Source organism: Sorex fumeus, unplaced genomic scaffold, assembly GCF_029834395.1.
Source record: "Sorex fumeus unplaced genomic scaffold, SorFum_2.1 ptg000098l, whole genome shotgun sequence".
Taxonomy (NCBI): Eukaryota; Metazoa; Chordata; class Mammalia; order Eulipotyphla; family Soricidae; genus Sorex; species Sorex fumeus.
The window spans coordinates 21830989-21857953 of record NW_026606155.1 but is presented as its reverse complement, the minus strand read 5'-3'; the positions used below and the strand labels follow the sequence as shown (position 1 = coordinate 21857953).

The window sequence follows — 26965 nt, the reverse complement described above, 5'->3', positions numbered from 1 at the left end:
AAGCTGCTTCTCCTTTGTGCTTCCTAAGTCCAGGCCCCACATGGTGGTAGCCTGGAGGATCCTGGTCCCTATCTCGCTTCCCGATGGCTCCCTAATCTACTGATAAACGCAGCTTCTATCTGTTGAGCACCAAAGGTGCACCCGGGACAGGGTTCAAGATTCTGTCGCGATTTGTCATTGAATTCTCCAGACAAGCCAAGGTGAAATGCACCCATTCGCCAGACAAGAAAAAGAGGCCTCGAGAAGGGCTCCCCAGGACCCCCTGCAGTCAGTGGACTTTCAGCTGTGAGCACGCCTTGAACAGGAAGGAACGGGCAACTCCTTTCTCAAATTTTCTTGCAAAATTTCTCAGTCCCTGCCGTTTGCCTGTTTGTCCGCAGCCTCCTGAATCAGACAATCCATCATCTTGACCTTTCACGTTCCTCTGGGCCGGCCTCCTTTTTGTTTTGCTTCAGATATTAGTGCAGAGAGGCAGGTCTGGAATAGGAGAGAGAGGAGGAGAGGGAGAGAGAGAAAGAGAAAGAGAGAGACAGAGACAGAATATGTGTGTGAGGGTGTGAGAGAGAGAGAGAGAGAGAGAGAGAGAGAGTGTGTGTGTGTCTATGTGCACACATGCTTAGTGAGAAGCACTGCAAGAGCCAGTCTGACTGGTGATTGACTGCCCTTCCCTTTCTGCACACCCTGCACAGGGCAGATGCAGCCTCCCCAATGCTAACTATTCTGCTTCTTTTTGTTTTTAGGCCACACATGGCAGTGCCCAGGGGTTACTCCTGGCTCTGCATGCAGGAATCACTCCTGGTACTTGGGAGACCATATGGGATGCTGGGAAATAGAACCTGGTTCAGCTTCATGCATGGCAAGCACCCCACCTGCTGTACTATCTCTGGCCCATGTTCCACATCTTCTAACACCCTCTAGGTTATGGGACAAACGCAGCAAAGGGTTGCAGAACTCGGGAGGCTCAAAGGGCAGAGCCAAGATGGGGGAACCACACGGTCCTGAGCACTGAGCACCACCAGGAACATAGCCGGTAGCATAGCATTGCCCCCATCAAAACACCAAACAATAAACCAGACAGGATAGGGGAGTTCAGTGGTAGAGCACCAGTCTTGCAGGCAGGGAGCTTGAGATTAGTCCCGGCTCGCCCTTACAGAGTGATTGAAGATCAAGGGGTCACAAAAAGGGAGCTAGGAGGAGGAGCCCCACAACACCCAAATGTATATGAACCCAGAATTTGGGATCCCTTTATTGCAATCCCTGTACCCAGACCCCAATTGTGACAACAATGAAAACGAAGAGGGAGTGGGGAGTGTGAAAATAAGAATAATAAACCACTTTCTGGAGAGGAGTTTCAGGTGACCTTGAGTGTGAGACCTGCCTTGCAACCTTTCCAGGTTGACATTCCTTGGCAGAACAGTTAAACTCCTCTGGACTGGAGAGCTAGTGCACAGGTTACCTTGCACACGCTGGATCCCCAGCCCCACCTGGAGTGACCCCTAGCCCAGAGCCAGGAGTAGCACCTGAGCACCACCGGGCACAGCCTAAAACACCAAAGAAAGATGTGAAACTTCCCAATATAGGCATACTTGCTTAGAGATAACAGACAAACTGATGAGCATATATTTTTATGAGCATCCTTTTGTTTTTGTTTTGGGGCCGCTCCCAGGGGTGCTCAGGGGCTACTCCCAGCTGTTGTTGGCTCACAGTGCAGTGACCCAGCCCAGGCAAGAGACATGCAGAGTATGCAGCCGCCGAACTGATGCTCAGATCCCTATTATGAGCACTTTAATTTATCTTTAAAATTATTTGGTTTTTGGGCCACACCTGGCTCTGCTCTCAGGGATCACTCCCTGGCAGGGCTCATGGGACTATATGGGGTGTTTGAAGATCAGGAATAGGAACAAAACAAATCGAGGTCAGAGGCTAATAAGGCTATTATGTGTATTTTACACCAGCCCTATTTTGTGTAATTTTATTTTACATTTTTAATTTTTTGGGTCATACCTAGAGATGCTCAGGGATTACTCCTGGCAGTGCTCAGGAACTGGGGATCGAACCCAGGTGGGCCACATGCAAGGCAAACATCCTACCCTCTATACTATTGCTCTGGGCCCTTTATTTTCTCTGCGCGCACAAGCACGCACGCGTGTGTGTGTGTGTGTGTGTGTGTGTGTGTGTGTGTATTTTTGAAACATTAAAGCAGAAAAGGGAAAGATTGAAGCTAAATATAAATACACAGAGAAATAGCACTATAGCACTGTCCTCCTGTTGTCCATCAATTTGCTTGAGCGGGCACCAGTAACATCTCCATTGTGAGACTTGCTGTTACTGTTTTTGGCAATGTACCTCAAGTATACCATGTACCTCAAATATACCATGAGGAGCTTGCCAGGCTCTGCCATACGAGCGGGATACTCTGGGTAGCTTGCCGGGCTCTCTGAGAGGGACGAAGGAATCGAACCCCGGTCGGCCGTATGCAAGGCAAAGAATTATCTTCCTTACACCCTGGGGTCAAAAACAGGCCCCACTTGAGTTCCCTGGTACAATTCTGGGGTTCTCTGGACTCCTAATAGACAACATAACTAGTTTCTTATCCACTTTTCTCATAAGGCTATCCCATACCTACCTCTCTGATAGGCTAGTTTGGACGAATAGTACGGATTTTAAAAGTCACAGTACTGGGCTAGAGAGCACAGCGGGTAGGGCGTTTGCCTTGCACGTGGCCGACCCGGGTTCGATTCCCAGCATCCCACATGGTCCCCTGAGCACCGCCAGGAGTAACTCCTGAGTGCAGAGCCAGGAGTAACCCCTGTGCATTGCCAGGTGTGACCCAAAAAGCAAAAAAATTAAAAAAAAAAGTCACAGTACAGACAAGTGACTGTACTGTGACTGCATCTTGCATTTCCTTATCTACACCCATCACAATCCTAGAGGTAATTATCATTACAATCACCAGTTTACAGAGAAGGAAGTAGGGCTGGGGCAGTTAATTTGTTCTCCACTCCAGGTTATCAGAATCTATAGCCAGAACTCCTAAAGCGTTTTCAGCCATTTTACCTTTGTAAAATGTAAAAACCCTCTCCCCTGAAAATAGGAGAAATATTTCACTGACTGCTAAAGCAAAAAATATATATATATAATATATATGTTTAAAATAAGAATATTCATATAATAACAGTTACATATCAGTATCTCTAAAAGTATAAGGTATAAGGTCCATGGGTTGGAGAAATAGTACAGTGGATAAAACAAGTGCCTACCACATGGCTGACCTGGATTTGATCCCCAGCATCCCATTTGGTCCCCCTCAAGCCCTCCTGAATGCAGAGCCAGGAGTAAGCCCAGAGCACCAGCACCGCCAGGAGTAGCCAAAAAAAAAAAAAAGTATATGGTCCAGACATACCATATGGTAAGCTGCAGACCTGTGTGAAAACCTTGGTTTTACAGTTCTACAAATTTTATTTATTTACTTTTGTCTACAAATTTTAAATGCAAATGATCTTATACAGTAGTTTCTCCCCCTTTACACATTTTTTTTTATTGGGGTCTGAAGAGTTTGAGCCACACCCAACAGTATTTGGGGGCTGGAGAGACTGAACTGGAATTGGACCCATGCAAGGCACTCAACTCAATCCTCGGACTATCTCTCCAGTTACTACAAATCTTTTCTTTTCTTTTTTGTGGAATATATTTTAAATTTTAAACGCTTTTGAATTAATTATATAAGTATTCTTTGTAATAACTAATTTGTATTAAATTCTAAATTCTATTTTACATTTTTACTTGAAAGTTTGACTTGACATTAAATAAATTATGCTAACACAAAATATTAAGTATAGCTTCATTAGTGTTTTATGCCATAATATGTAATAAATATCATATATATAGCAGGTATGCATATAGGCTCAATAACCATTCAATAAGCATGGGTATGATAAAATATCACAATAGAAGTAATGTGATATAAAAATTTATATACAGAGAACTACAAATCTCTTTTATTTACAAAAATAATTCTGGGGCCAGAGATCATACAGAGATCAATTGGTCTTACACATGGCTAACCTCTGAGTTCAATCCCTGGCATCATATATGATTCTCCAAGCACCTCCAGGAGTGATCCCTGAACATAGCTAGATGTTCCCCAAAAGTTCAACTAAATAAAGACTTGTTCTGGCAAAAGAAGAAAAAAAACAAACAACAAAACTAAAATGTGCAGAGAGCCAGAGAGATAGCACAATGGGTAGGGCCTTGCATGAGGCCAATCCAAATTCCCTGATACCTCATATGGTCCCTTAGGCCTCACTAGGAGGGATTTCTGAGTTTAGTGCCAGGAATAAGCCCTGAGCACCACCAGGTGTGCTCCCAAAACAAAACAAACAAAACCCAAAGACTGAAATGTGTAGAGTAAAATATCACCTTTTTCCACCAATACACCAACTGGCCTTTTCCATGAGCTTGTTCTTTTTAAGTCTTCCAGACCTCTTTCTACTTACTGGACACAATATTAGACCCATGTTTGCAAAAGTGGGACTGAGGGGTCCATTTTATTTTCAACATTTCTGTAACACAGTCACCGGTGCCTCTCTCCTTTTTTAAAATTTTTTTTCTTTTTTTTTTTTTTTCCGGTTTTTGGGCCACAGCTGGTTGGTGCTCAGGGTTCACTCCTGGTGGTGCTTCGGGGATCACGAGGGGTGCTGGAGATTGAACTTAAATTGGCTGCATGCAAGGCAAGTGCCTTACCTGTGCTTTCTTTCCCTAAAATGGTCTCCTGACTTTCCCGCTGCTTTTGTTTTCCAAAGAGTGGGACCTTTCCCCCTCCTTGGTCTATTATCTCTTCCACTCCTTTGCCTTGGAGCTTATCAACATGAGAAAAACTTCCAGATTTACTTCATTCTTTACCTTATACACTTAGTAATCTTCTGTAGTTTCCATTTGCTTGTCGTTAGTTTCAAGCCTGTCCAAAACATATATATTTTTTTCTTTTTTGGGTCACACCCAGTGATGCACAGGGCTTACTACTGGCTTTCCACTTAGGAGTTACTCCTGGTGGTGCTCAGGGAACCATACGGGATGCTGGGAATCGAACCCGGGTCGGCCGCATGCAAGGTAAATGCCCTACCTGTTATACTACCTCTCCAACCCCTCAAAACATATTTAGAGGGACCTGGGGATGTGACTCAGTGGTAGAGCACTTGCCTTGTATGTGGTGAGACCCTCATTTAATCCAACACCTGAAAAATATGAAAGAAAACAAAAGCCTATTTCATTGTTTAAAAAGCAGCATGTAGAGAGGGGAGGGGTGTCTGCCATAGAGGAAGGCTAGGGAAGGGGTGTGTGTTTGGGGATGGTGGGAAACGGGGGACATTGGTGGTGGGAGGTGTGTACTGGTAGAAGGACAGGTGTTGCATCACTGTGTGACTGAAACCCAATCATGAACAGCTTCGTAATGGTCTATCTCATGAATATTCAATAAAGATAAAAAAAATCAATAGTCTAAAATAATAATAAATATAAAGTGATGTTATATAGATACTGTAGCACCATAGCACTGTCGTCCTGTTGTTCATCAATTTGCTCAAGCTGGCACCAGTAATGTCTCCATTGTGAATTTTTTTTTTTTTTTTGCTTTTTGGGTCACACCTGGCAATGCACAGGGGTTCCTCCTGGCTCTGCACTCAGGAGTTACTCCTGGCGGTGCTCAGGGGACCATATGGGATGCTGGGAATCGAACCCGGGTTGGCTGCATGCAAGGCAAATGCCCTACCTGCTGTGCTATCTCTCCAGCCCCTCCATTGTGAGATTTGTTACTGTTTTTGACATATCGAATTATGACAGGGGGAGCTTGCCAGGCTCTGCCCTGTGGATGGGATACTTTCGGTAGCTTGCCAGGCTCTCCGAGAGGGATGGAGGAATCGAACCCAGGTCGGGCACTTTCAAGGCAAACAAACGCCCTACCCGCTGTGCTAGATACTAATGAGTATTAATATTGTGTATTGATTTCAATGTTTTTACTTAATAAAATTATGTTGACAACCCTGTCATTGTCATTGTCACTGTCCTCCCATTCATCAATTTGCTCAAGCGGGCCCAGTAATGTCTCCATTGTTGTTACTGTGTTTGGCATATCGAATATGTCATGGGTAGCTTGGCAGGCTTTGCTGTGCAGGTGAGATACTCGGAGGCCAGGCTCTCTGAGAGGGGCGGAGGAACTAAACCCGGGTTGAGCAGGTTGGCTGTGTGTAAGGCAAAAGCCCTACCCGCTGGGTTATTGCTCCAGTCCATTGACAACCCTAAGAACAAAAAGTGAAAATGAAAAGCAGCATGTAGGGACTGGAGTGATAGTACAGTGAAGTAGAGCTCTTGCCTTTTACACACTGACTCAGGTTTGAGCCCTGGTACCCCATATGGTCTCTGGAGCCTGCCAGGAGTGATCCTTGAGTGCAAAGCCAGGAGACAGTCCTGAACATCACTGGGTGAGCACTCCTCCCCGCCCCCCCCCAAAAAGCAGCTAGTTTATGGGGCTGGAGAGATAGTTAGAGACAGTACAAGTAGGTAGGGCACTTCCTTTGCACACAGCCAACCTAAGTCTTGATCCCTGGTATCCAATATAGTCCTCCAAGCACCACCGGGAATAATTCCTGAGTACACAGCTGGGAGTAAACCCTGGCCATTGCCAGGTGTGGCCCAAAACCCAATAATAATAAAATGAAATTAAAAATTAAAAGCAGCATGTTTAGAAAATAGGGTCAGAAGGGGCCGGAGCGATAGTACAGTGGGGAGGGCGTTTGCCCTGCACACGGCTGACCAGGGTCGATCCCCGGCATTCCAATATGGTCCCAAAAGCACCACCAGGAGTAATTCCTGAGTGCAGAACCAGGAGTAACCCTTAAGCATCGCTGGGTGTGGCCCAAAAAGCAAAAAGAAAGAAAGAAAGAAAGAAAGAAAGAGAAAATAGGGTCAGAGAAGTGGTCCAGTGGTGCTTAAAGTGAAGGCATTGTATGTGGTCAACCTGGGTTTAATCCCTGGCACCCCACATGACCCCTCCCAAGCCCACCAGGAATGATCCCTGAGGCAGAGCCAGGAATAAAACTTGAACATTGCTAGGTGTGGTCCCAAAGCCAAAAAGAAAACAAAAACAAAAACTCTGGCACCAGATGGTCCCCCAAGCATCACTGGTGCAATCCAGGAGGGCCCTGGGCACCATGAGGGTGGCAGGTGGTCCTGAGCACCGCATCCTACTCAGCCCCGGCGCCATCACCCAGAATAGCTCCCATGCTCTCTGAATACCACTTGGGAGGTCCCACCCCTTCCTTTCTTCCAGCATCTGTTGCATTTGCTCGTACTTTCAAAATGGAACCTTGGAGGGGTATGAAAATGGTTCCCTGTGAGTAGAGGTGGCAGTGCAGGAATTTGGGAAGGAAGCAATGAGACCCCGGGCACCCAGTCTGAGAGTGAGAACGCTAGGGGACACTCTGAGCTGTGGCCTACTCTTTCGGGTTGAAGTTGAAGTCACATCAAGGAAATGCCATGAGCCAGGATAGACGAGGACAAGCCCTTAAAAGGCCATGTAGGTCTCTGGGCATCCTCATCCCCTCATCTCCTATTGGGGTAGCCAACTGTGTTTGTCTGGGGAGGGGTTAGTTATCCTTAGAACATCACCTCCCCCCCCCCCTTTTTTTTTTTTGCATTTTGGGTCACAACTCGCGATGCTCAGGGGTTACTCCTGGCTCTGCACTCAGAAATTATTCCTGGCGGTGCTCGGGGGACCATATGGGATGCTGGGGGTTGAACCTGGTCGGCCATGTGCAAGGGCAAATGCGCTCCTCGCTGTAATATCCTCCAGCCCCAGAACATCTCCCTGTTTTAGTGAATTTCCTAGGACACTTGCAGTGGTGTTGTGGGAAATGTCACCCTTGGCAGAGCCCTGCAAACAAAGCTGATGTCCACCTAGGTGGTCATGGAAATACCTACATGAACCTGGGCTCACTCTCTCCCTGACTCAGGACAGTGGCTCTGCAGATTGGGACATGCAGTCTGGGTCTCTTCCTTACTTCTGTAAGGTGCTAAGAAGGCCCCTGATCTTTGATGGTTCAAGTTATGATTTTCCAACTTTGTGAAGGTGTGAGAGCAAGACACGTTCAGTAGAACGCCCAATACGCGTTCACCTTCACGCTGAGATCCCCTACAGCCATTCTGGGACCAAGCCCATCCCTACAGAGTGTAGTGAACTGAGAGAGATATTCGTGACTATAGACTCAAACAGGCTTTGTGTCAGATGATTTTGGCCAACTGTAGGTAAGTGTTTTGAGCTCATCTGAGGTAGACTGGGCGAAGGTATGATGTTTGCATTAAGTGGCATATCAAGAATGAGAACTGGGCCTGGGGAGAGTTACAGCAGGTAGGTGCTTGCCTTGCATGGTTGATCCCCAGCACCATATAAGGTCCCTCAAGCACTGCCAGAAGTGAGCCCTGAGCATGGAGTCAGGATTATACCCTGAACACCAGCAGGTGTGACCTCAACCCTGCTCCCCCCACAAAACAAAACAAAAAAAAACCAAAAAAACAAAAAACAACTGTTGTTTATTGAGCATCTGTCACTAGACCTGGGTCCTTTTTCATTTATGTTCATAACAACCTCTCTGATGTTATCATTTTTATTTATTTAGTTTTTGCTTTTTGGGTCACACCTGGCAATGCACAAGGGTTACTCCTGGCTCTGCGCTCAGGAATTACTCCTGGCGGTGCTCAGGGGACCATATGGGATGCTGGGGATTGAACTTGGGTTGGACGCGTGCAAGGCAAATGCCCTACCGGCTGTACTACCGCTCTAATCCCCTGTTATAATTTTTATTTTTTTAATTAATTAATTAATTGCTTTTTTTGGATCACACCCAGTGATGCACAGGGGTTACTCCCTGACTCTGCACTCAGGATTACTCCTGGCGATGCTCAGGGGACCATATGGGATGCTGGGGATTGAACCCGGGTCGGCGTGTGCAAGGCAAATAAATGCCCTACTGCTGTACTATCAATCCAGGCCCCTGTTATCATTTTTATCATTTTTAAAAGAGGGGAATGAGGTTAGAGACTTGCAGAAACTTTTCCAATAGCACGCAGGAACAGAGAGAACATTAAACCTGCATTGCCCGCCAAAGGTCAGACTTCACCATCCTGCCGTGCTCAGTCAATACTTGACTCAGCACAGCACTTGTTTTTCTGTAGAGGATGCAAATACAGATGAACCCCCACTTATGTAACCCCTGGAAAGCTGTAAGTGTAAACATCACTAATTACTTAGCTCAGCTCCTTGTTTAAAGGAAGCTTTTCTATTGTGTGTCCTTTTATAAGTAAAGGATTACCCAGGACCCATCTGCTTCCTAAATCTGAATTTTGTTCAAAGCAAGGTACCTATTAACTAAAGATGTCTACTTGTAGAAGTTCCTTTCATTATCGCTGAGAGTCCAGGTTTTTTGGTGCTTGGACATTAGTGATTAGACCCTTAATCTGATGACACCCCATCTCAACAGTTGAAATAAAGATCATTAAAATTTAGCAAATGAATGATCCATTTAAGAGAAAAAAGTTCAATATACGCAAAAATAAAAATAAAGGGTTTTTGTTAGTTTGTTTTTTAGGATAAAGGCAACTATAAGCAAAGAGCAATTATAAATCACAAATTTCAGGGAAAAAATTATAATGCTTATATAAAAGTCAAGGTTGTTTTAAGCAGCACTATAAAAAAAAAAAACAAGAAAAAGACTCATCACTCTGTTTTGTCCTTTTAGATTTGGGGGTCACGCCTGGCAGTGTTCAGGGCTTGCATTCAGGGATCTGGATTCAGATTGTCCCAATGTAACTGAGGGACCATATGGGGTGGAACCTTCCTGGGTACAAGGTAAGCACCTACCACTGTACAATCTCTCCAGTCCCAAGAAATAGACTTATAAAACCCAATAGCAGAAATTCAAAGAAAAGGAACAATTATATGGAAGGGCCAGAGCGATAATACAGCAAGGAGGGCCTTTACCTTGCACGTGGCCGTCCAAGGCTCGATACCCAGCACCCCATGAGGTTCCCTGAACCCACCAGGATTGATCCCTGAGTGCATTGGCAGGAGTAAGCCCTGAGCAGCACTGGGTATAGCCCCCAAACAATTTTTTTAAATTAAATTAATTTTTTTTTATTTTATTGAATCACCGTGAGATATAGTTACAAACTTCCATGTTTGAGCTACAATCACACAATGATCAAACACCCATCCCTCCACCAGTGCAGACTCCCCACCACCAATATCCCCAGTATACCTCCCCTTTCCCACCCTCCCCATCTCCATGGCAGACAATTTCCCCCATACTCTCTCTCTACTTTTGGGCATTATGGTTTGCAATACAGATACTGAGAAATTATCATGTTCCAAACAAAAATTTAATAACAAACCTCAATCCTCCCCCAGAAAACCTATATGGAAGTGTTCTCCCTTATTTAGGATGGAAAAAAAAAACCCTCAAAAAATTGGGGTCTTTTTTCACCCATTAGATTGGCAAACATTAACAAAATGTGGTTAAAGGGCCAGAGAGATAGTGTAGGTGGTAAGGCACTTGCCTTGCATGTGGCTGACCCGGATTTAAACCTGGTATTGCATATGATCCGGTAAGCACTATCAGGTAAGGCTGCAAACAACAAAAATAGACACTATACAGGCAGTCAAGAAGTCAAGAGTCAGCCCTGAGCACTGCAAGGGCCCCCCCCCCCACAACAAACAAACAAAAAAAGCCTATATAAATGACTACTACCCATACACTGGGGAGGCATAGCCATTTGATGTATGCAAAATTAAGTTATGCGCAAGCCTAAAAGCAAACTTTTTAGCAAGATTTCAGAGCAAAAGATGAAAAAGGATCTTATTATTCTTCAAGAGAGGACTGCATCAAGACATTAGTTCCTTCATCAAACGAGGTCCTTGTTATGTCTAGATTTGTGCTAATACATTTGTTACATGTGGTGACAGAACATTGAAAATGTGGCTACTTCTAATTAAGATGTGCTTTAAACCATCACCCCTGGCAAGTACACAACTCCTGGCAAGCACTTAGAGCACTTCAACTCAAGTGTGGAACCCCATCATCTCAACACTAGCTAAATAACCACAAAAGGGAAGGGAAGGGGGGTGGGGGAGGAGACTTTGGAGACCTCGAAGACTTAAGTGGAAAAGATATACCGAATTTTGAAGATGTAGTACCAAAAAAAAAAACAAAAGGGGGGGGGAATGTAAAACTTCTCATTCAGGTCTCTCCCTCTTTTGTTTTATTTTTGGTGGTGGTGTTGGTGGGGTGGGCAGGGTGCATACTTAGGGAGACTCTTCATTCTGCACTCAAAAAACACTCCTGGTGGTGCTGGGGGACCATATGGGATGCAGCGAATTGGACCCAGGTAAGCCTCATGAAAGGCAAACGCCCTACCCACTGTACTATCTCTCCGTCCCCTCAGGTCTCATTTTTATATAACTTTCCAATGAAAATGCTGTTTTTAAATACACTAGTTGGGGGCAGAAAGATAGTACCGAGGTTAGAGTACTTGCCTCGCCCTTGGCTGACCTGGGTTCAGTTCCCTGCACCACATCTGGTACCTCGAGCACTGCCAGGAGTGATCCCTGAGCCACACCCGGCAGTGCTCAGGATTTACTTCTGGCTTTGCACTCAGAAATTACTTCTGGTGGTATTTGGGGAACCCTATGGGATGTGGGAGATCAAACCAGGGTCAGCTGTGAGCAAGGAAAATGTCCTACCCTCTGTACTATTGCTTTGATTGGAATTTTCTCCTCTTTTTCAATTCATGCTATTTGAATATTTCATAAAAAGTGCTTTCTTTGGTGGGGCTGGAGAGATTGCACAGCAGGTAGGGCATTTGCCTTTGCACATGGCCAACCTGAGTTCGATTCCCAGCATCCCATATAGTCCCCTGAGCACCACCAGGAGTAATTCCTGAGTGCAGAGCCAGGAATAACCCCTGTGCATTGCTGGGTGTGACCCAAAAAGAAAAAAAAAAGTGCTTTCTTTGTTTTGGGGAGAGTCATACACGGTGGTGCTCAGAGTTTACTCCTGGCTCTGTGCTCAGGATCACTCCTGGCAGGCTCAAGCAAGCAGGTGTGGTGCCAGGGACTGAACCCAGCTCAACTGTGTGCAAGGCAAGTGCCCTATTTGCTGCACTATCGCACTAGCCCCAAAGAAGCATTTAAATTGTGTAAGTCAACAAAAAGAAATCAAAACCAACTAAATTAGAAATAGGCTAAGATGTTCAAATTAGCTGTATTTAGATAATGAGATTATAGGTAATTTTTTTCTTCTACTTAAAAATTTTCCCAATTATTCTAAGATTTCCTAATTAGCCTATAAATGACTTACTTTTATGAGGGAAGTACAACAAACCTTTTTTTTTACTATTATCATTTCTTTTTAAATATGCTTTGAGATTCCATTAACCTTTTAAATAATTTTCAATGACGTTCACTGCTTTTTAAAACGACAGTAAGACTCCTTATAAAATGTCAAACCACACCACACAGGAAGATATATGGGAAGAAAAAGTACCTCGCAGTCCATCTCCTGCAAGATAACCACTCTACTCTGAAATGTTTTCAATACTGCATTTCTATTAAGAGCTTAAAAATAACTTTTTCCTTTTTCTTACCATATCGGGCAGTACTAGGGCTTCTGGGGCTCCAAGCTCAGGGTGTTGCTTGCTGATGATCCCAGGGCCTCTTGTATGCAAAACAGTCCTTTGAGCCATCTCCCTGGATCTTGAAGCTATTATTTATTTTGGGGGGAGGGGGCCACATCCAGCAGCACTCAAGGCTTACTCCAGGTTCTGCATTCTGGGATCATTCCTGAATGCAGGCTCAGGGGACCATAGGAAACGCCAATGATTGTACCCAGGTCAGCTGCAAGACAAGCACCTTAACCGCTTTACTAGCTCTCTAGCCTCTTGAAAATTATTTTTAAATTCGTGGGTTGGAGAGATACCTCAATGGACAGAGCACAGTCCACGCTGTATGCAGGGGGCCTGATCTCCAGGGCACCACGTAGTCCCTGAGCACAAAGCTGGGAGTAGCCCCTGAATACTGCCAACTATAGACCAAAAACTGAGACCAAACCACAATCAAGGGGCTGGAGCAATAGCACAGCGGGTAGGGTGTTTGCCTTGCACATGGCCAACCTGGGTTCAATTCCCAGCGTCCCATATGGTCCCCTGAGCACTGCCAGGGGTAATTCCTGAGTGCAGAGCAAGGAATAACCCCTGTGCATTGCCAGGTGTGACCCAAAAAGCCAAAAACAAACAAACAAACAAACAAACAAAAAAACCTCCCAAAAAAACCACAATCAAATTGTGGGAGAGGCTGAGAACAGAAATATAGTACACCTCCTTTATGCTAAAGGCTCCTGAACAGTTTTATTTGCTTATTTATCTTATTTATGGACCTCACCCATCAGTGCTTGAGGGCAAGTCCCGAGGGTGGGGGAATTATTCAGGTTTTCAAAAGTGGGCACAACAGCCCTCAAGGCCATCTCCAGACTCCCAAGAAATGAAACACCTCAAAGGACGGCCCCAACAACTCTGGGGTCAATGTTCTATACCCCGTAACCAAATTCAGCTCTCTAGGGTTCAAACAGCCTGCCTAGGGCCACACTCCGGCAGGCTTGGCACTCAAATCCAAGTCCAAGTGGCCACAGGCAGGCAGAGATACCAGGGTGGCGAGTGGAGCAGGAGTTGCAGGGCTGAGGCGGGATTTGAATCTCCATCTGGGGTCCCCCTTGGGGGAAGAGTTGAGCTCAGGATTTGCAGAGGAGGAAAAGGCAACAATGGAATAATGGAACTGGGGCACGCGTGAGTAAAGGGATAAAGAGGGGAGGTGGCTAGACCTGGGAGCCCGGGAGAGGAGCAGCCAGCTGTGGGCCCTCAAGGGTTAAAACTAGGCAGGAAAGCCCCCGGGGGGGAGCCACCGAGAAGGTTGCAATCCCCAGCCTCCTCCTCCCCCACCCGGCCGGGAGGGGCGGATGGGACCGGTTCCTTTGGGGATTATCTTGACTCCCTGGCCGAGGTGAGCTGGGAGGGACCCACGCCTCCACCTTCCCAGGGGCGCTCAAGATTAGGTGTCGGGAGACTGGAGAGGTGTCTCGTCTCCCCCCACCACGGAAGCAGCTCTGGCTGGTCCAGGCTCTCTTAGGGGACGAGGGGGTGTGGGGGCCCCCACCCCCATCTAAGGGATGCTCGGGCCAAGGTGGGGAAGGAGCCCTGGGCTTTTCTAGAAGGGAGGAAGGCCTGCACTAAGGTGGGGGCAACCCGGCTCCCTGGTTTATAGGGAAAGGGAAGGAGTCGCGGCATCGAGGTAGAGATGCCCTTTTGGGGGGGGTGGTGCTCAGAGAGCCTCAAAGTCTTAAACCAATGACCCAAGGCCAGCTTGCAGGTTCTAGCGCGGCTCTCCAGGCTTCCTTCTGCCTGCTGCCTCCCCCGTGGCCCCCTACCTGGCTCAGACTCTTCTTCCTTAGTTTCTTTCCCTGGAATCTGTCTTTCTCCCCTTCTCTCCCCTCCCCCCCACCCCCCAGCTCCTGGGAGAAGTTTCCACCTTCTTTCAAGTTTCCCCGGGGGAGTTTGTGTCTGTTTCAGAGTTTAGGTCAGGCCCTTTAACACCCCCAGCTGGATGGAGTGGGCGAGACAATAGCTGCGATCTCTTTACCATTGGAAGTGACCCCCGAATTTGCACTTCTTTCATCTCGGGGCCAGAGCACTGGAGGGTGGGCGATTTCCTGGGGGGGAGTGGCTTCCGCGCCTTGCCCTGGGCCACCAGTTGGTGTAGACAGTCCACGCTCAATGTTCCCCTCCAGGTATGAGGCCGGCGCTGGGCTGAGAGCGGCGCTCGGCGGGGCCGCTGCTGCCGGGGAGGGGGACTTCGATGTCCCGGGCTGGACGGTGGAGCGCGAAGTGGACGCCCCGGGGGCTCCGGGCCACCCTCGAGGTCAGTAAACCGGGAAGCACGAGGCTTCCTGCTGCTTGCAGGCCCCCGCGCCCTCCGGGGGACTCCAGGCCGGTCTTGGGACCGGAAAGGGCCCCGGGGCCAAGGAGTGACTCGGGGGAACAGTTTGCCCAAGGTGCGCGCGGGTGCGTGGAGGGCGAAGAGGCATTGTTTCAAGGTCTCTCCCCACCCCCACCGCCCGCCTATCTCCCTCCCCACCCTGCTCCGGGGCAGGCTCCTCCCCGAGCCACCCAGGTTGGGTCCCAGCTGAGGCGACCTCCCCATCCCCCATCCCTACACTGGCGGGAGGGACCTCCTCCGGCTTTTACCCGTGACCTCCGGGTGCTCCTGGACCCCTGCCTTGGGTGGGCTGCAGCCGACCCTTACCCCATTCTTGCAGACACGTGGTCCGCTGGACGCCTGAACTTGGGAAGCCCCCGAGGGCTGGGCCTCTCCTGGGCCCCCAGGCGCTCCCTCCACCCGAGGCTGGACGGCTATGGGGCAGTCGAGGCCCTCCTGTGCCCAGGGGAGGGAGCCAAGATGGCTGGTACCTTCTCCCGCCAGGCTGGCCAGCCTAGGGCAGGCGGCAGGGTCGCCTGGTCTGGTCCCCCGGCTTGACCAGTTCTGAAGCCTGAGGCCTGGGTGGTCCTCCTGCATGCTGGCTGGGCCTGGTTGGCTGCTGAGGCTGCTTTGAGACGGTGGGGGAGAACGCCCGGTTGGGGCGAGATGGAGTAGAGCCCTGAATCAGTGCAGCCGGGAAGGAATTTTATTCTAGAGCCCAGAGACATTATCTCCTTGGAGTCTCTGCTCCCTGGCTTCCCCATCAGGATGGAGATCAGACCTGAGATCCCACGGGCTTGAGAGCGAGAGACGGTGTTGGTGGGAGGAGAAAAGCCGGCTTCGGTGAAATGAAATGCGGCAGCGGCCTCGTGCCTGGCTGGAGTCCATTCATTCCTTTTTGGCTCCCTCTGATCCGTCCCGATCTCCCCACCCGCCCCTCCCACCTCCACCTCCAAGGAGAGTGCAGGAGCCCTCCCCGCTGGACCAAGGGGAATGAGGGAGTCCTGATTTCCAGCCTTTTCAGATCTCGTGCCTAAGTCTGAGCCGAGGCCAGGTGGCCCGAGCCTTAGCTGAACTCACTTTCTGCACTTCGGTCCCTGAATGCACCTGGCAGTTGCCCGCTGGGCTCTGTCTTGCCCTCCAGGAAGAGGGAGCTGTGCCGAAGAGGCTGTTGCACCTGAACCTTATCACCACTTGTCTACTTAAGAGGATGCCCTGGGCGCCCTGCCCTCTCCCCACACCCACTCTCTGGGGGTGCCGGCCTGTTGGAGTTGGGGCGGAGCGGGGTCTGTACCACGAGAAGCTCTTTCCCAGCAAGACTGAGGAGGAGGGCCTGGAGCCATAGTGCAGTGGGTAAGGCACTTGCTTTGCACGCCGCTGACCCGGACTTGATCTCCCGGCATCCCAAATGGGCCCCTAAGCACCGCCAGGAGTGATTCCTGAGTGAGACCCAGGAGTAACCCCTGAGCATCATCAGGTGTGCCCCCCCCAAAAAAAAGACTTGAGAGGAGTGGGGTATTACCTGCCTACTCATACCCTTACCCCTTGGGAGAGGCAGGAGTGAGCTTTGGGGTGGGACTGGCAGAGGGCCTGGCTGCTGGGGAGGGGGGAGGGTTTGTGCAGGGGGAGGAAGTGCGGGTATCTGGACCTTTTGGAAGGTACCTGGGTACCTAGGTCCTGCTGCACACATTCAGGCACGTCTCCTTTACCTTTCTGCACCTTCCATTTCCTTCCCTATTACGTGGCCAGTTTGGTCTCAAGCCTCGAATTCGTGTTGGTGGATGAGCACTAGATCTAGTTCCCTGAGCAGTGAAATGCCAGCCCTGAGGTTCGCGACTCTGCTGAGGTTTCTCAGCTTTGAGAACTGCATGTCCAGGGAAAAGGATTTTTACTCACGATGGTGGGGGTGGGTGGGATGGAGCTGCTCACGTGGAGGGAAAGCGAGCCCCCACCCCCCCCACACACAATCACCTTGAAAAGCTTGATGTCTTAATGCTCCCCCAGGCAAAGCCCACAGACTCTTACAGTCACCGGAGAGAAAGAACATCATGCTGGGATGGGGTGTGGGGGTGATAGGCTGGGTGAAAGGAGAACCACCCACACTTCTGAAGTTAATTGTCCCCCGTTATTTTTCTGCCATCTGGGTTGAATTGCCTAAGTCAAACACACATTCCGGAAGTGGTCAGTAAGAGGGGATTTCGCGTCCTTTCCTTTGCAGGGTGCTGGGCAGTGCCCCCACTTAGATGCGGCGTCCAACAAGGGGAAAAATGCAAGAAGGAAAAAGGGCTTGGGTATTCATTCGCAGGTTTTCCAGGCTCTGGACTCTGGCATAGGGAAGTACGTAATTTCCTAAGGACCAATGTGGAGTTTTATCTCCTGAGTTCAAAGAAAACTAGTAGTCTCAAAGAAGGTGAATATCAAGTCCCCACAGGATAACCGATTAAAAGCCCCCCCCCGCAAAAAATCCATCAAAACATCTGGTACAATAGAATTTTGGTGAGAAATTGTACTAGATTTGTCACAACATGCATTTAAATTTACAACTGAAAAAAATTTCTGTGCAGAGATGATCGTGGTTCCCATATTTTTTAAAAGCTTTTTTTTTTATGATTATCATCTGAATTGGTGGTAGTATTCCTTGGGCACTTTAAAAGTGCTTTTTTAAAAAAAACTTTAATGAGCCATAATTTCCTCTCAGACACCTTTTTTAGCGAGAGCAAAATACGTGTCTTTTCAGTGTGGAGTTTGATAAGCTGGCAAGTCCATACACTGAGGTGCAATTTGCACCCTAAGGCTCCTTTAAAGCAATTTATCAAAACGGGAGACAGAGTTCTGAGGAGAGACAAAGGAAAAGCAGGCTTGGTGGTGATTTTGAGAGTGTCTCTGAAGGCACAGAACCCCACGAAGCAGCCCACTTGCCCACTCATGAGGGTGAGGAGTTTGGGTTGGAAAGGTGGCCGCAAAGGTGGAGTTAACCTCAGGCCCTAATAAGCATCTGGTTCCATCTGTTGGCTGTGCAGCTAACTTGGGTCACCTTTATCAAATTTAGCCTAGATTTGACAGCCTCAGTTTCTGCACCTGGAAGTCAGGAACCAGGGGAATGGCAGGGGAAACGCTGAATGCTCAGTAAATCTTGGTTATTTGATCTTTGGTGGCCAGGCTGCCTTTTCCTTTTCTTTCTTTTCTTTCTTCTCTCTCTCTCTCTCTCTCTCTCTCTCTCTCTCTCTCTCTCTCTCTGTCTCTTTCTCTTTCTCTCTCTCTTCCTTTCTTTTTATTCCTTTCTTCTTTCTCTTTCTTGTCACACCTAGTGATGCTCAGGGGTTACTCCTGACTCTGCACTCAAGAATTATTCCTGGTGGTGCTCTGGGTCATGTGGAATGCCACAGATTGAACCCAACTCCCTAGGCCAGCCCTGCGCAAGGCAAACACCCTACCGCTGTACTATTGTTCCGGCCCTCCACTGATTTCTTTGAAAAGCTGTTCTCAGACACCTGTGTACTCTCTACGTTGAGAACTCAGCCCCCAGGTAGTTCAGCGCTAGGGTAGCTGCCTTGCACGAGAGCTGCTGGGTTGCTGGTTTCCATCTCCAATCCCTGCCTCCCCCCTACCCCCATCGGGGGCTCTGGAGAGCCTTTTATTCTCCCCAGGATATGTCTTCTGATGTATATTGTATTAGAAATTAAAAGACATTTGGAAAATAATTTATTTAAAAGTAGGCCTAGTTGAGGGGTTGGAGTGCTAATACAGCAAGCAGAGCATTTGCCTTGAACATGGCTGACCTGAGTTCCATCCTCAGCATCCCATATGGCCCCCCAGCATCGCCAGAAGTAACCCCTGAGCACAGCTGGGTGTGGCCCCCAAACCAAAAATCAAATGAAGTCAACCTGTGAAACCTGCAAGATAGTAGTGGACTGATCACAGCCCTCTAAGCCCCTCATCACTGCCGGGAGCAACCTCCAATCACAGGACTGGGTGTGTCCCTGAGCACTGTTGGCTGTGCCCCCAAAACAAAAGTAAAAACCTGTGATACTCTTAACACATAACACATTTGTGAAAAATAACATTTTTGAGGACTGAGGAGATAAATTCAGAGGCCTGAAGCAAATGATTCATGAAACAGTGCCAGGAATGACCTGAGCACCAACAGCTGTGGCCCCTAATCCAAATGTGCTCTTTAACTTTTTTTGTTGTTGTTGTTCTTTAATTTTTTAAAAAATCTCTGTAGCAGCTAGTTTCACAGTTGATTTTCCTAGCTGCTCTGTTCAGTCTGTTGTGATCCTGCAGAGGAAGTATTCATCTAGTTATGGGGATGGGAAAATGAAGTGCATTGCTGGCTTCGCCATTGGCAGATATTTGGTAACTATTTCAAGTACAAAGATTTCTCCTGTTTTGTTTTGGGGTCATTCATACTCAGCCATAGCCATGCTCAGGGCTTCTTCCTGGCTCTATACTCTGGAATCACTCCTGGTGGTGCTCGGTGCCCATGTGGGATGTGAGATGCTGGGGATTGAACCCGTGCCTTACCTGCTGTACTATCTCTCTGGCTCCTGGAATTATTTCTCAAGCTTAGTGGAACCTAAGTGCTTCCCTACCTTGTTATGTTAAAAACCCTTTGTTCTTTTTTTCTCCTTGGAATGGTGCCTGGCTTTGTAGCATGTCCCACTGGGAGCGTTTCAATTTGAGATCAATTGGAGTACAGATCTCCAAGTGCTGACAATTCTATTCTACGGTATAAAAAGTTACTTGTTAGTGCCACCTCGGAGCCCATCAAACTCAGCTTACTATATTGGACACCAAAATTTTAATTTCAAATGGAAACTTAAAAATGTTTCACAGATAGCAGTTTTCCTTGAAGTAACAGGCTTACTTACCTTAATTCATTATTTTTGAGAAAATGCCTGCCAAATCAACCCCACTTTAAATAAGCAATATCTCAGTCTGCCTTGTATGTGCGTGTGTTTTGGGTCATACCTGCTGGTGCTTATTGCTTACTCCTGGCTCTGTGCTCAGGGAGACCCTATGGGGTGCCAGGGATCCAACCTGGGTTTGCTTCATGCAAGGCAAATGTCTTACCCACTGTACTGTACTATGTCTCTGGCTCCCCTTTTATTCTTTTATTCTCTCTCCTCTCTCTCTTCTCTCTCTCTCTCTCTCTCTCTCTCTCTCTCTCTCTCTCTCTCTCTCTCTCTCCTCCTCCCCACCCCTCTCTCTCTTCTCTCTAACACACACACAGAGTTTTTGGACCATACCCAGTGAGGCTTGGGTTTCTCTTCGCTTTGCACTCAGAATTATTCCTCATGGTGTTTTGGGACCACATGAGATGCTGGGATCGAACCTGGGGTGACCGTATGCAAGGCAAGTGCCCTTAACCCACTGTATAATCTCTCTAGCCCCCTATTTTTCTTTTTTTGGGGGGTTGTTTCTTTTTGGGAATTACTCTTAGCAATGCTTAGGGGATCACGGGAGGCCACTCCTGGCATGCTCCAGGGATCATATAGGATGCTGGGGAGCAAACCTGGGTTGTCGTGTGCACGGCAAGCACCTTACTCCTTGTACTATCTCTCTGGCCCTACTTCTCTCTTTCATGCAAGGGATTGAACTTCGGGCCTCACACATATAAGGCATTCATATCCCTGATGGCTCACTTAAAAAAAAATAACTCTTTTATTAGATAAACTGAGTATCTTATAGAACATTCTTAACTTTGGGGAGTTTGATACATGCTAAGGTACTGTGGTACATTACAGTTTACTCAAATGTTAATATAATGAAAAAGGCAAATCATTAGTGTTATGGACATACTTTAATCTGTAGACCCCCTGCTAAAGTCTCAAGGCCTTACCCACTGTACTATCTTTCCTTTAATTGTTTTTCTTGGATCATATCTGGTGATGCTCAGGGGTTACTCCTGGCTCTGCACTCAGGTACCACTCTTGCCTATGCTTGAGGGACCATTTGGGATGCTGGGATTAGAACTAGGTTTGGCTGTGTGCAAGGAAAATGCTGTAGCCCCTGCACAGTCTTTCCAGCCCCAACTTCTCCTTTCTTTTATTTTAATTAATTGATTTATTTATTGCTTTTTGGGTCACACCCGGCAATGCACAGGGGTTACTCCTGGCGGTGCTCAGGGGACCATATGGAATGCTGGGAATCGAACCCTGGTCGGCTGTGTGCAAGGCAAATGCCCTACCCGCTGTGCTATTGCTCCAGCCCCTCTCCTTTCTTTTAGAGGGGGCCTCCACACCCAGTGGTGCTCAGGGACTACCCCTTGCTCAATGCTCAGGAGAACATACAGTGCTAGGGTTCGAACCTAGGCCTCCTGCACGCGAAGCATACACTCCAACCGGTTGGGCTTTCTCTCCCTTTCATACAGGTTAAGTGCCTGGTACCAGCCAGTCTTCAAGGTCAGGTTTCAGAACCTGATTTGGTATTGCCCATGGAGCAAGTAGCCATGATCTGGTAGGAGGCTACAGCCCTTATGTATTCAGGAATGGAGGAAGGTGGAAGGTAGTGGGGGTGGACCAGGTACCATTGCTGGGCATCACTTGGGGACCTCCCTGGGCCTGACCTCTCTGCCTTCTGCCCTCTTCCCTCTGCCCACAGGATGACATCCCAGGAGCAGCTGGTGCAGCAAGTCCTTCAGGAGCTGCAAGAGGCCGTGGAGTCCCAGGGCCTGGAGGGGCTGGTGGGGGCTGCCCTGGAGGCCAAGCAGGTCCTCTCGACCTTTGCCCTCCCCACCTCGCGGGAGGGGGGCGCCTGCCCGCAGAGGCTGGAGGTGGACTCGGTGGCCCTAAGCCTCTACCCCAACGACGCGCCGCGGAACATGCTGCCGCTGGTGTGCCAGGGCCAGGGCAGCCTGCTGTTCGAGGCGGCCAGCCTGCTGCTGTGGGGCGACGCGGGGCTGAGTCTGGAGCTGCGCGCGCGCACCGTGGTGGAGATGCTGCTGCACCGTCACTACTACCTGCAGGGCATGATCGACTCCAAGGTGATGCTGCAGGCCGTGCGCTACTCGCTGTGCTCCGAGGAGTCCCCGGAGATGACCAGCCTGCCCCCGGCCACGCTCGAGGCCATCTTCGACGCGGACGTCAAGGCCACGTGCTTCCCCAGCAGCTTCTCCAACGTGTGGCACCTGTACGCGCTGGCGTCCGTGCTGCAGCGTAACATCTACTCCATCTACCCCATGCGCAACCTCAAGATCCGGCCCTACTTCAACCGGGTCATCCGGCCGCGCCGCTGCGACCACGTGCCCGCCACGCTGCACATCATGTGGGCTGGCCAGCCGGTGGGCGGCCACCTCTTCCGCCACCAGTACTTCGCCCCCGTGGTGGGGCTGGAGGAGGTGGAGGCGGAAGGCGCCAGCCCGCTCTCGGCGCCCGCCAAGACCCTGGAGCTGCTGAACCGCGCGCCCGGCCTCAGCTACTCGCATCTGTGCGAGCGCGCCAGTGTCACCAAGAGCACCTTCTACCGCTGGCGCCGCCAGTCCCAGGAGCACCGGCAGCGTGTGGCCGCGCGCTTCTCGGCCAAGCACTTCCTGCAGGACAGTTTCCGCCGCGGCGCCGGCCTCGTGCCTCTGCAGCAGTTCCTCCAGCGCTTCCCCGAGATCTCGCGCTCCACCTACTACGCCTGGAAGCAGGAGCTGCTGGGCAGCAGCTCCGGGGCCTGCCCCGCCCTGCCCGCCCCCGAGACGCTCACCCGGGAGGCCCTGGAGAAGCTGCCCGAGGAGTCGGGCACCACCACTGCCGCCGCTGCTGCCACGCCTGCTGTGGTGGGGGCGCCTGGGGCCGCCTCGCAGGCCCTGGCCACCCCCGGGATGGTCCTGATGCAGCGGGCCAAGCTCTACCTGGAGCACTGCATCTCCCTGAACACGCTGGAGCCCTACCGCTGCTTCAAGTGCAGGTTCCCCGGCATCTCCCGCTCCACCTATTACAACTGGCGCCGCAAGGCCCTCCGGAGGAACCCCGACTTCAAGCCGCCGCCTGCCCTCTTGGGGACCCGGACTCCCCAGCCTGCCTTGGTGGGAGAAGAACCCCAGCAGCTCTGGAAGGGTGAGGCGGAAGAAGGGGCGGAGAAAGCGCGGGATGAGGGGCCCCGCGCGCCGCAGCAGCTTCCGGCCCCGAGGATGCCCCTGTACCGTTGGCAGCGGCGCCAGCGCAAGGCAGCCCGCAAACAGGTGCTGAGCGGGCACCTCCCCTTCTGCCGCTTCCGCCTTCGCTACCCGGGCCTGTCCCCGTCCTCCTTCTGGTTCTGGAGGAGTCTCGTCCCCCCCGGCTGGTCCAGACCCAGGTCGAAACTCCAGCAGCGGCAGGCTCCCCCCTCCAGCCGAGGAGGGGTGCAGGAGGCTGAGAAGAGAGAGAAAGAAGCCATCGGGAGTGGAACCGCGGCCCCAGCCACGACCGTCCCTCTGGGGACATCAAGTCTGGGGGTGTCCCCGGGAGAGGATCCTGGGCAGACTCAGAAAAGGCCTTCCAGAGAGGGGATCCCTGTGCAAGATGGGGTGCTGGCTCCAGGCCACCCCCACAGTGGGTCTCCTTCCAGCTCCGCAACCGCAGCAAGGGGTGGTGAGGGCCAGGGACTGGTGATGGACATGCTGACCAGCCCCAGGTTCAAGGCTGAGGCCAAGCTGTTCCTGCAGAAGCGCTTCGAGTCCAAGAGCTTCCCCTCATACAAGGAGTTCAGTGCTCTCTTCCCGCTCACGGCCCGCTCTACCTACTACATGTGGAAACGGGCGCTCTACGAGGGCCTCACCCTGGTGGATGGCTCACCAGCAGCTGACAGGCAGCTGGTACGGGGACAGGAGGGACAGGGGGAGCCTGGACAAAGAGGCCAGGGGCCCGCATTGCCGACTCGCTTGGCTCGGCCAGGGGGCCCTGGGCTCGGCCCCCGCAGTGCCGAACCCAAACTTGCATCGGTCCTGTTCCCTGGCCCAGGAGCTGAGGGCCAGCAGCCCAGCCCTCCCGCCCAAGCCTCACACCAGTGATGCTCTCTCCATCGTTTGCTTGCTTTTTTTTTTTTCCCTTTTTGGGTCACACCTGGCGATGCACAGGGGTTTCTTCTGGCTCATGCACTCAGGAATCGCTCCCGTCGGTTCTCAGGCGACCATATGGAATGCTGGGAATCGAATCCGGGTTGGCCGAGTGCAAGGCAAACACCCGACTCGCTGTGCTATCGCTCCAGCCCCTCGTTTGCTTTCTTTTGATGCTTGTGTCTTGACTTTAGGTTTTTTTTTCTTTTCCCATTTAAGGGACCTGTGTGTAGGGGGCTGGAGGAGGGTGGGTTATCTGAGACTGCTTTCTTTCCTGGAGACAAAAAGTGAGAGCAGGGCCCACTGTTGCACCCCAGGGCACTATCTACAGTCTGCATTTCCTTTGGGGTGTTGGCACTCAACTCACTCAGGTTTTCCAAAGGAACTTAAGGCATCTCAGGTCCTTGCAAAGCCTTTGGGCTGATGCTCACAGGGAGAGTGAGGGGAGGGTTGTAAGGAGGGGGGAAGGCCTCTCACCTCTGCTTGGCTTGGGCTTGGCTGCTCTGTGTGGACCCTGCATGCTTCTGCCTCTGGAGGGCCCACTCCCCCATCCCCCCCACTGCCCTTTCCTCTGAAGGGTTCTCTGAGCCCCATCTTCAAAGAACCTCCTGGTGGCCAGAAGGGAGAGAGGGGCATTGTGTGATAGTGGAACTGGAAAACCAAAGAAATAAAGTGACGTGGTACCCACAGCCCTCGGTCTCTGCTGTTTGTTCTGCTAGGAGGTGCATGTGTGTGTCCACTCCCGGCCTCTCCTGGGAGTCTAGGGGCTGCACAGGGGCCGTTTCTCTTTCCTGCTGAGCTTAAGGACAGAGGGTGTGACTGAGGATTCTGCTTAGACTTGGATCCTGAAGTGACGCAGGGGCTCTTCAGCTCAGATCTGTGTGGGGGCGTCCTGGGTACCTTGCACCCTGCTGTGGGTGCAAGCACCAGGCCTGTCCCAGATGGTACCCCAGCGTGACTGCTGCTTCCCCAACTTGGCAGCCTCACGGGTAGGCTTTTGGGGCTGGGGTGTGTTTTGTTCGTCTTCTTGCCTCTCTAGGTTCCCTGCCAGCACCACCATCCTTAGGCAGGTGGAGGTGGGGGGGAAATCTTCCTACTTAAAGTGTTTTTTTTTTTTCTTTTTGGATCACACCCAGTGATGCACAGGGGTTACTCCTGGCTCATGCACTCAGGAATTACTCCTGGCAGTGCTCAGGGGACCCTGTGGGATGCTGGGAATCGAACCTGGGTTGGCCACGTGCAAGGCAAACGCCCTACCCACTGTGCTATCACTCCAACCCTACTTCACTTTCTTTTTAAAAACTCCCCAGCATACTTGCCAGCAAACCCTTTGCTCTGTAGCACTGCTCTCCCACCCACCCCCAGCCCGCTCCCCTCCCCACTATTGCCCTCATCTCTCTGGCTCCGCATCCCAGCCCTGTTGCCATCTTGTTCCAAACTATTGCCCAGAGAAGAGCTGGAGACTGGAAACAAAATTAGATTCTCTCACCCTCCACTTCAATCGTGTCAGTGGCTTCCTCATTGCTGCCTTGCCGACATCTTCACAGAGGGAGGGAGCCAGGCTCGCTGTATAGGGCTACTCCCTGCCACTTTTATTACATGGGGGATGTGTGTGGGGGGGGGGGCGGGGTCAGGGGTTGGTCCACACTCAGCCATGCTCAGGGGCTACGGGGATCAGACTTAGTGCCCAGGGATCATTCCTGGTGGTGGTCAGAGGCTCTGGCTCTGGGTATGCACATGAAGCATGTGCTCCAGAGGCCGTCTCTGGCCCTTCCTGTCACCTTTGCATGCATCTCCTTATCATTCCTATCGGAAGGACACCCTTTGGTCCTGTCTCATGGTTTCATTATTTTTCCCCTTCACCCTGCTTCCTTCCCTTTGGAATAGAAGCTCTGGAGCAAGCAGGGCTTTTCCCTGCTGTAATGACCTGCCTGTAAGCACAGCACGTAGATAGGTGGTTTCCTGGCACATTATCGGTGCTGTGCATTGTTCAAAGAAGGAAGGAGTACAATGGAGCCACTGCATTACCTGATTTCCTTTATTTTTACATTTTCTTAATTTATTTTTGCTTTTTGGGTCATACTCTGCGATGCACAGGGGTTACTGCTGGTTCATGCACTCAGTAATTACTCCTGGCAGTGCTTTGGGGAGGGGGACGGAACCATATGGGATGCTGGGAATCGAACCCAGGTCGCCCGTGTGCAAGGCAAACGCCCTACCCGCTGTGCTATTGCTCCAGCCCCTCCTGATTTCCTTTAATATGGAGACTCTCCCAAAGGGTGCTCCAGGGACCACTCCCAGGGATTCTCAGCCAGCTGAGCAGTGCCAGGCCCCAAGGGTACGGCTCTAGCCCTGCAGTGTTGGGGACATCCAGGCTACACACCTGTCAGTGCTTTGGGATCTCCAGGGCACTGTTCTGATGCAGAGGGGCCATGCAGTGCTGGGGATCAAACGGGGTCCTAGCAAGTCTGGTGTTCTGACATCTGCTCCATCTCTGGGCTCCCTAGTACCCTTTTAGATTTGGTTTTCTCCAGCCTAAATCACTCTACTTTCTAAATACTTCTCACGGAGCATTCATTTTTCTCCATCCCCGCAGCCAGTCTAGCTCAGACGCTGAATTTTCAAATGATCTACCCTCATTCAAACGATCCCATTTTATTCTCCAAAAGGTCAAAACTAGAAGCTAGAGCCTAAATGACTCACTTCTTTGAGTTCCCATTGTCCTCTCAGAGCACCTGCTGTCTGCCCCCGCCTCCCTCCTGCATATTTCCTCCACTCACCTCTCTTCCTGTCAATCCAGACTCACCTTTCCTCTCCTATCTCCCTCTCTCCCCAAAGCAGCTTTGTCATGGATTGTCTTTCTCATGGTCTGT

General features: G+C 50.3%; 1 protein-coding gene across 1 annotated transcript; it reads left to right on the top strand.

The window, feature by feature from the left end:
• Window positions 1-21674: 21674 nt before the first annotated feature.
• Window positions 21675-24735, top strand: VRTN (vertebrae development associated). Its single transcript, XM_056133340.1, has 2 exons — window positions 21675-23852; window positions 24670-24735. Exons 1-2 carry the CDS (start codon window positions 21675-21677, stop codon window positions 24733-24735), a joined length of 2244 nt encoding a protein of 747 aa, XP_055989315.1.
• The last annotated feature ends 2230 nt before the right edge of the window (window positions 24736-26965 follow it).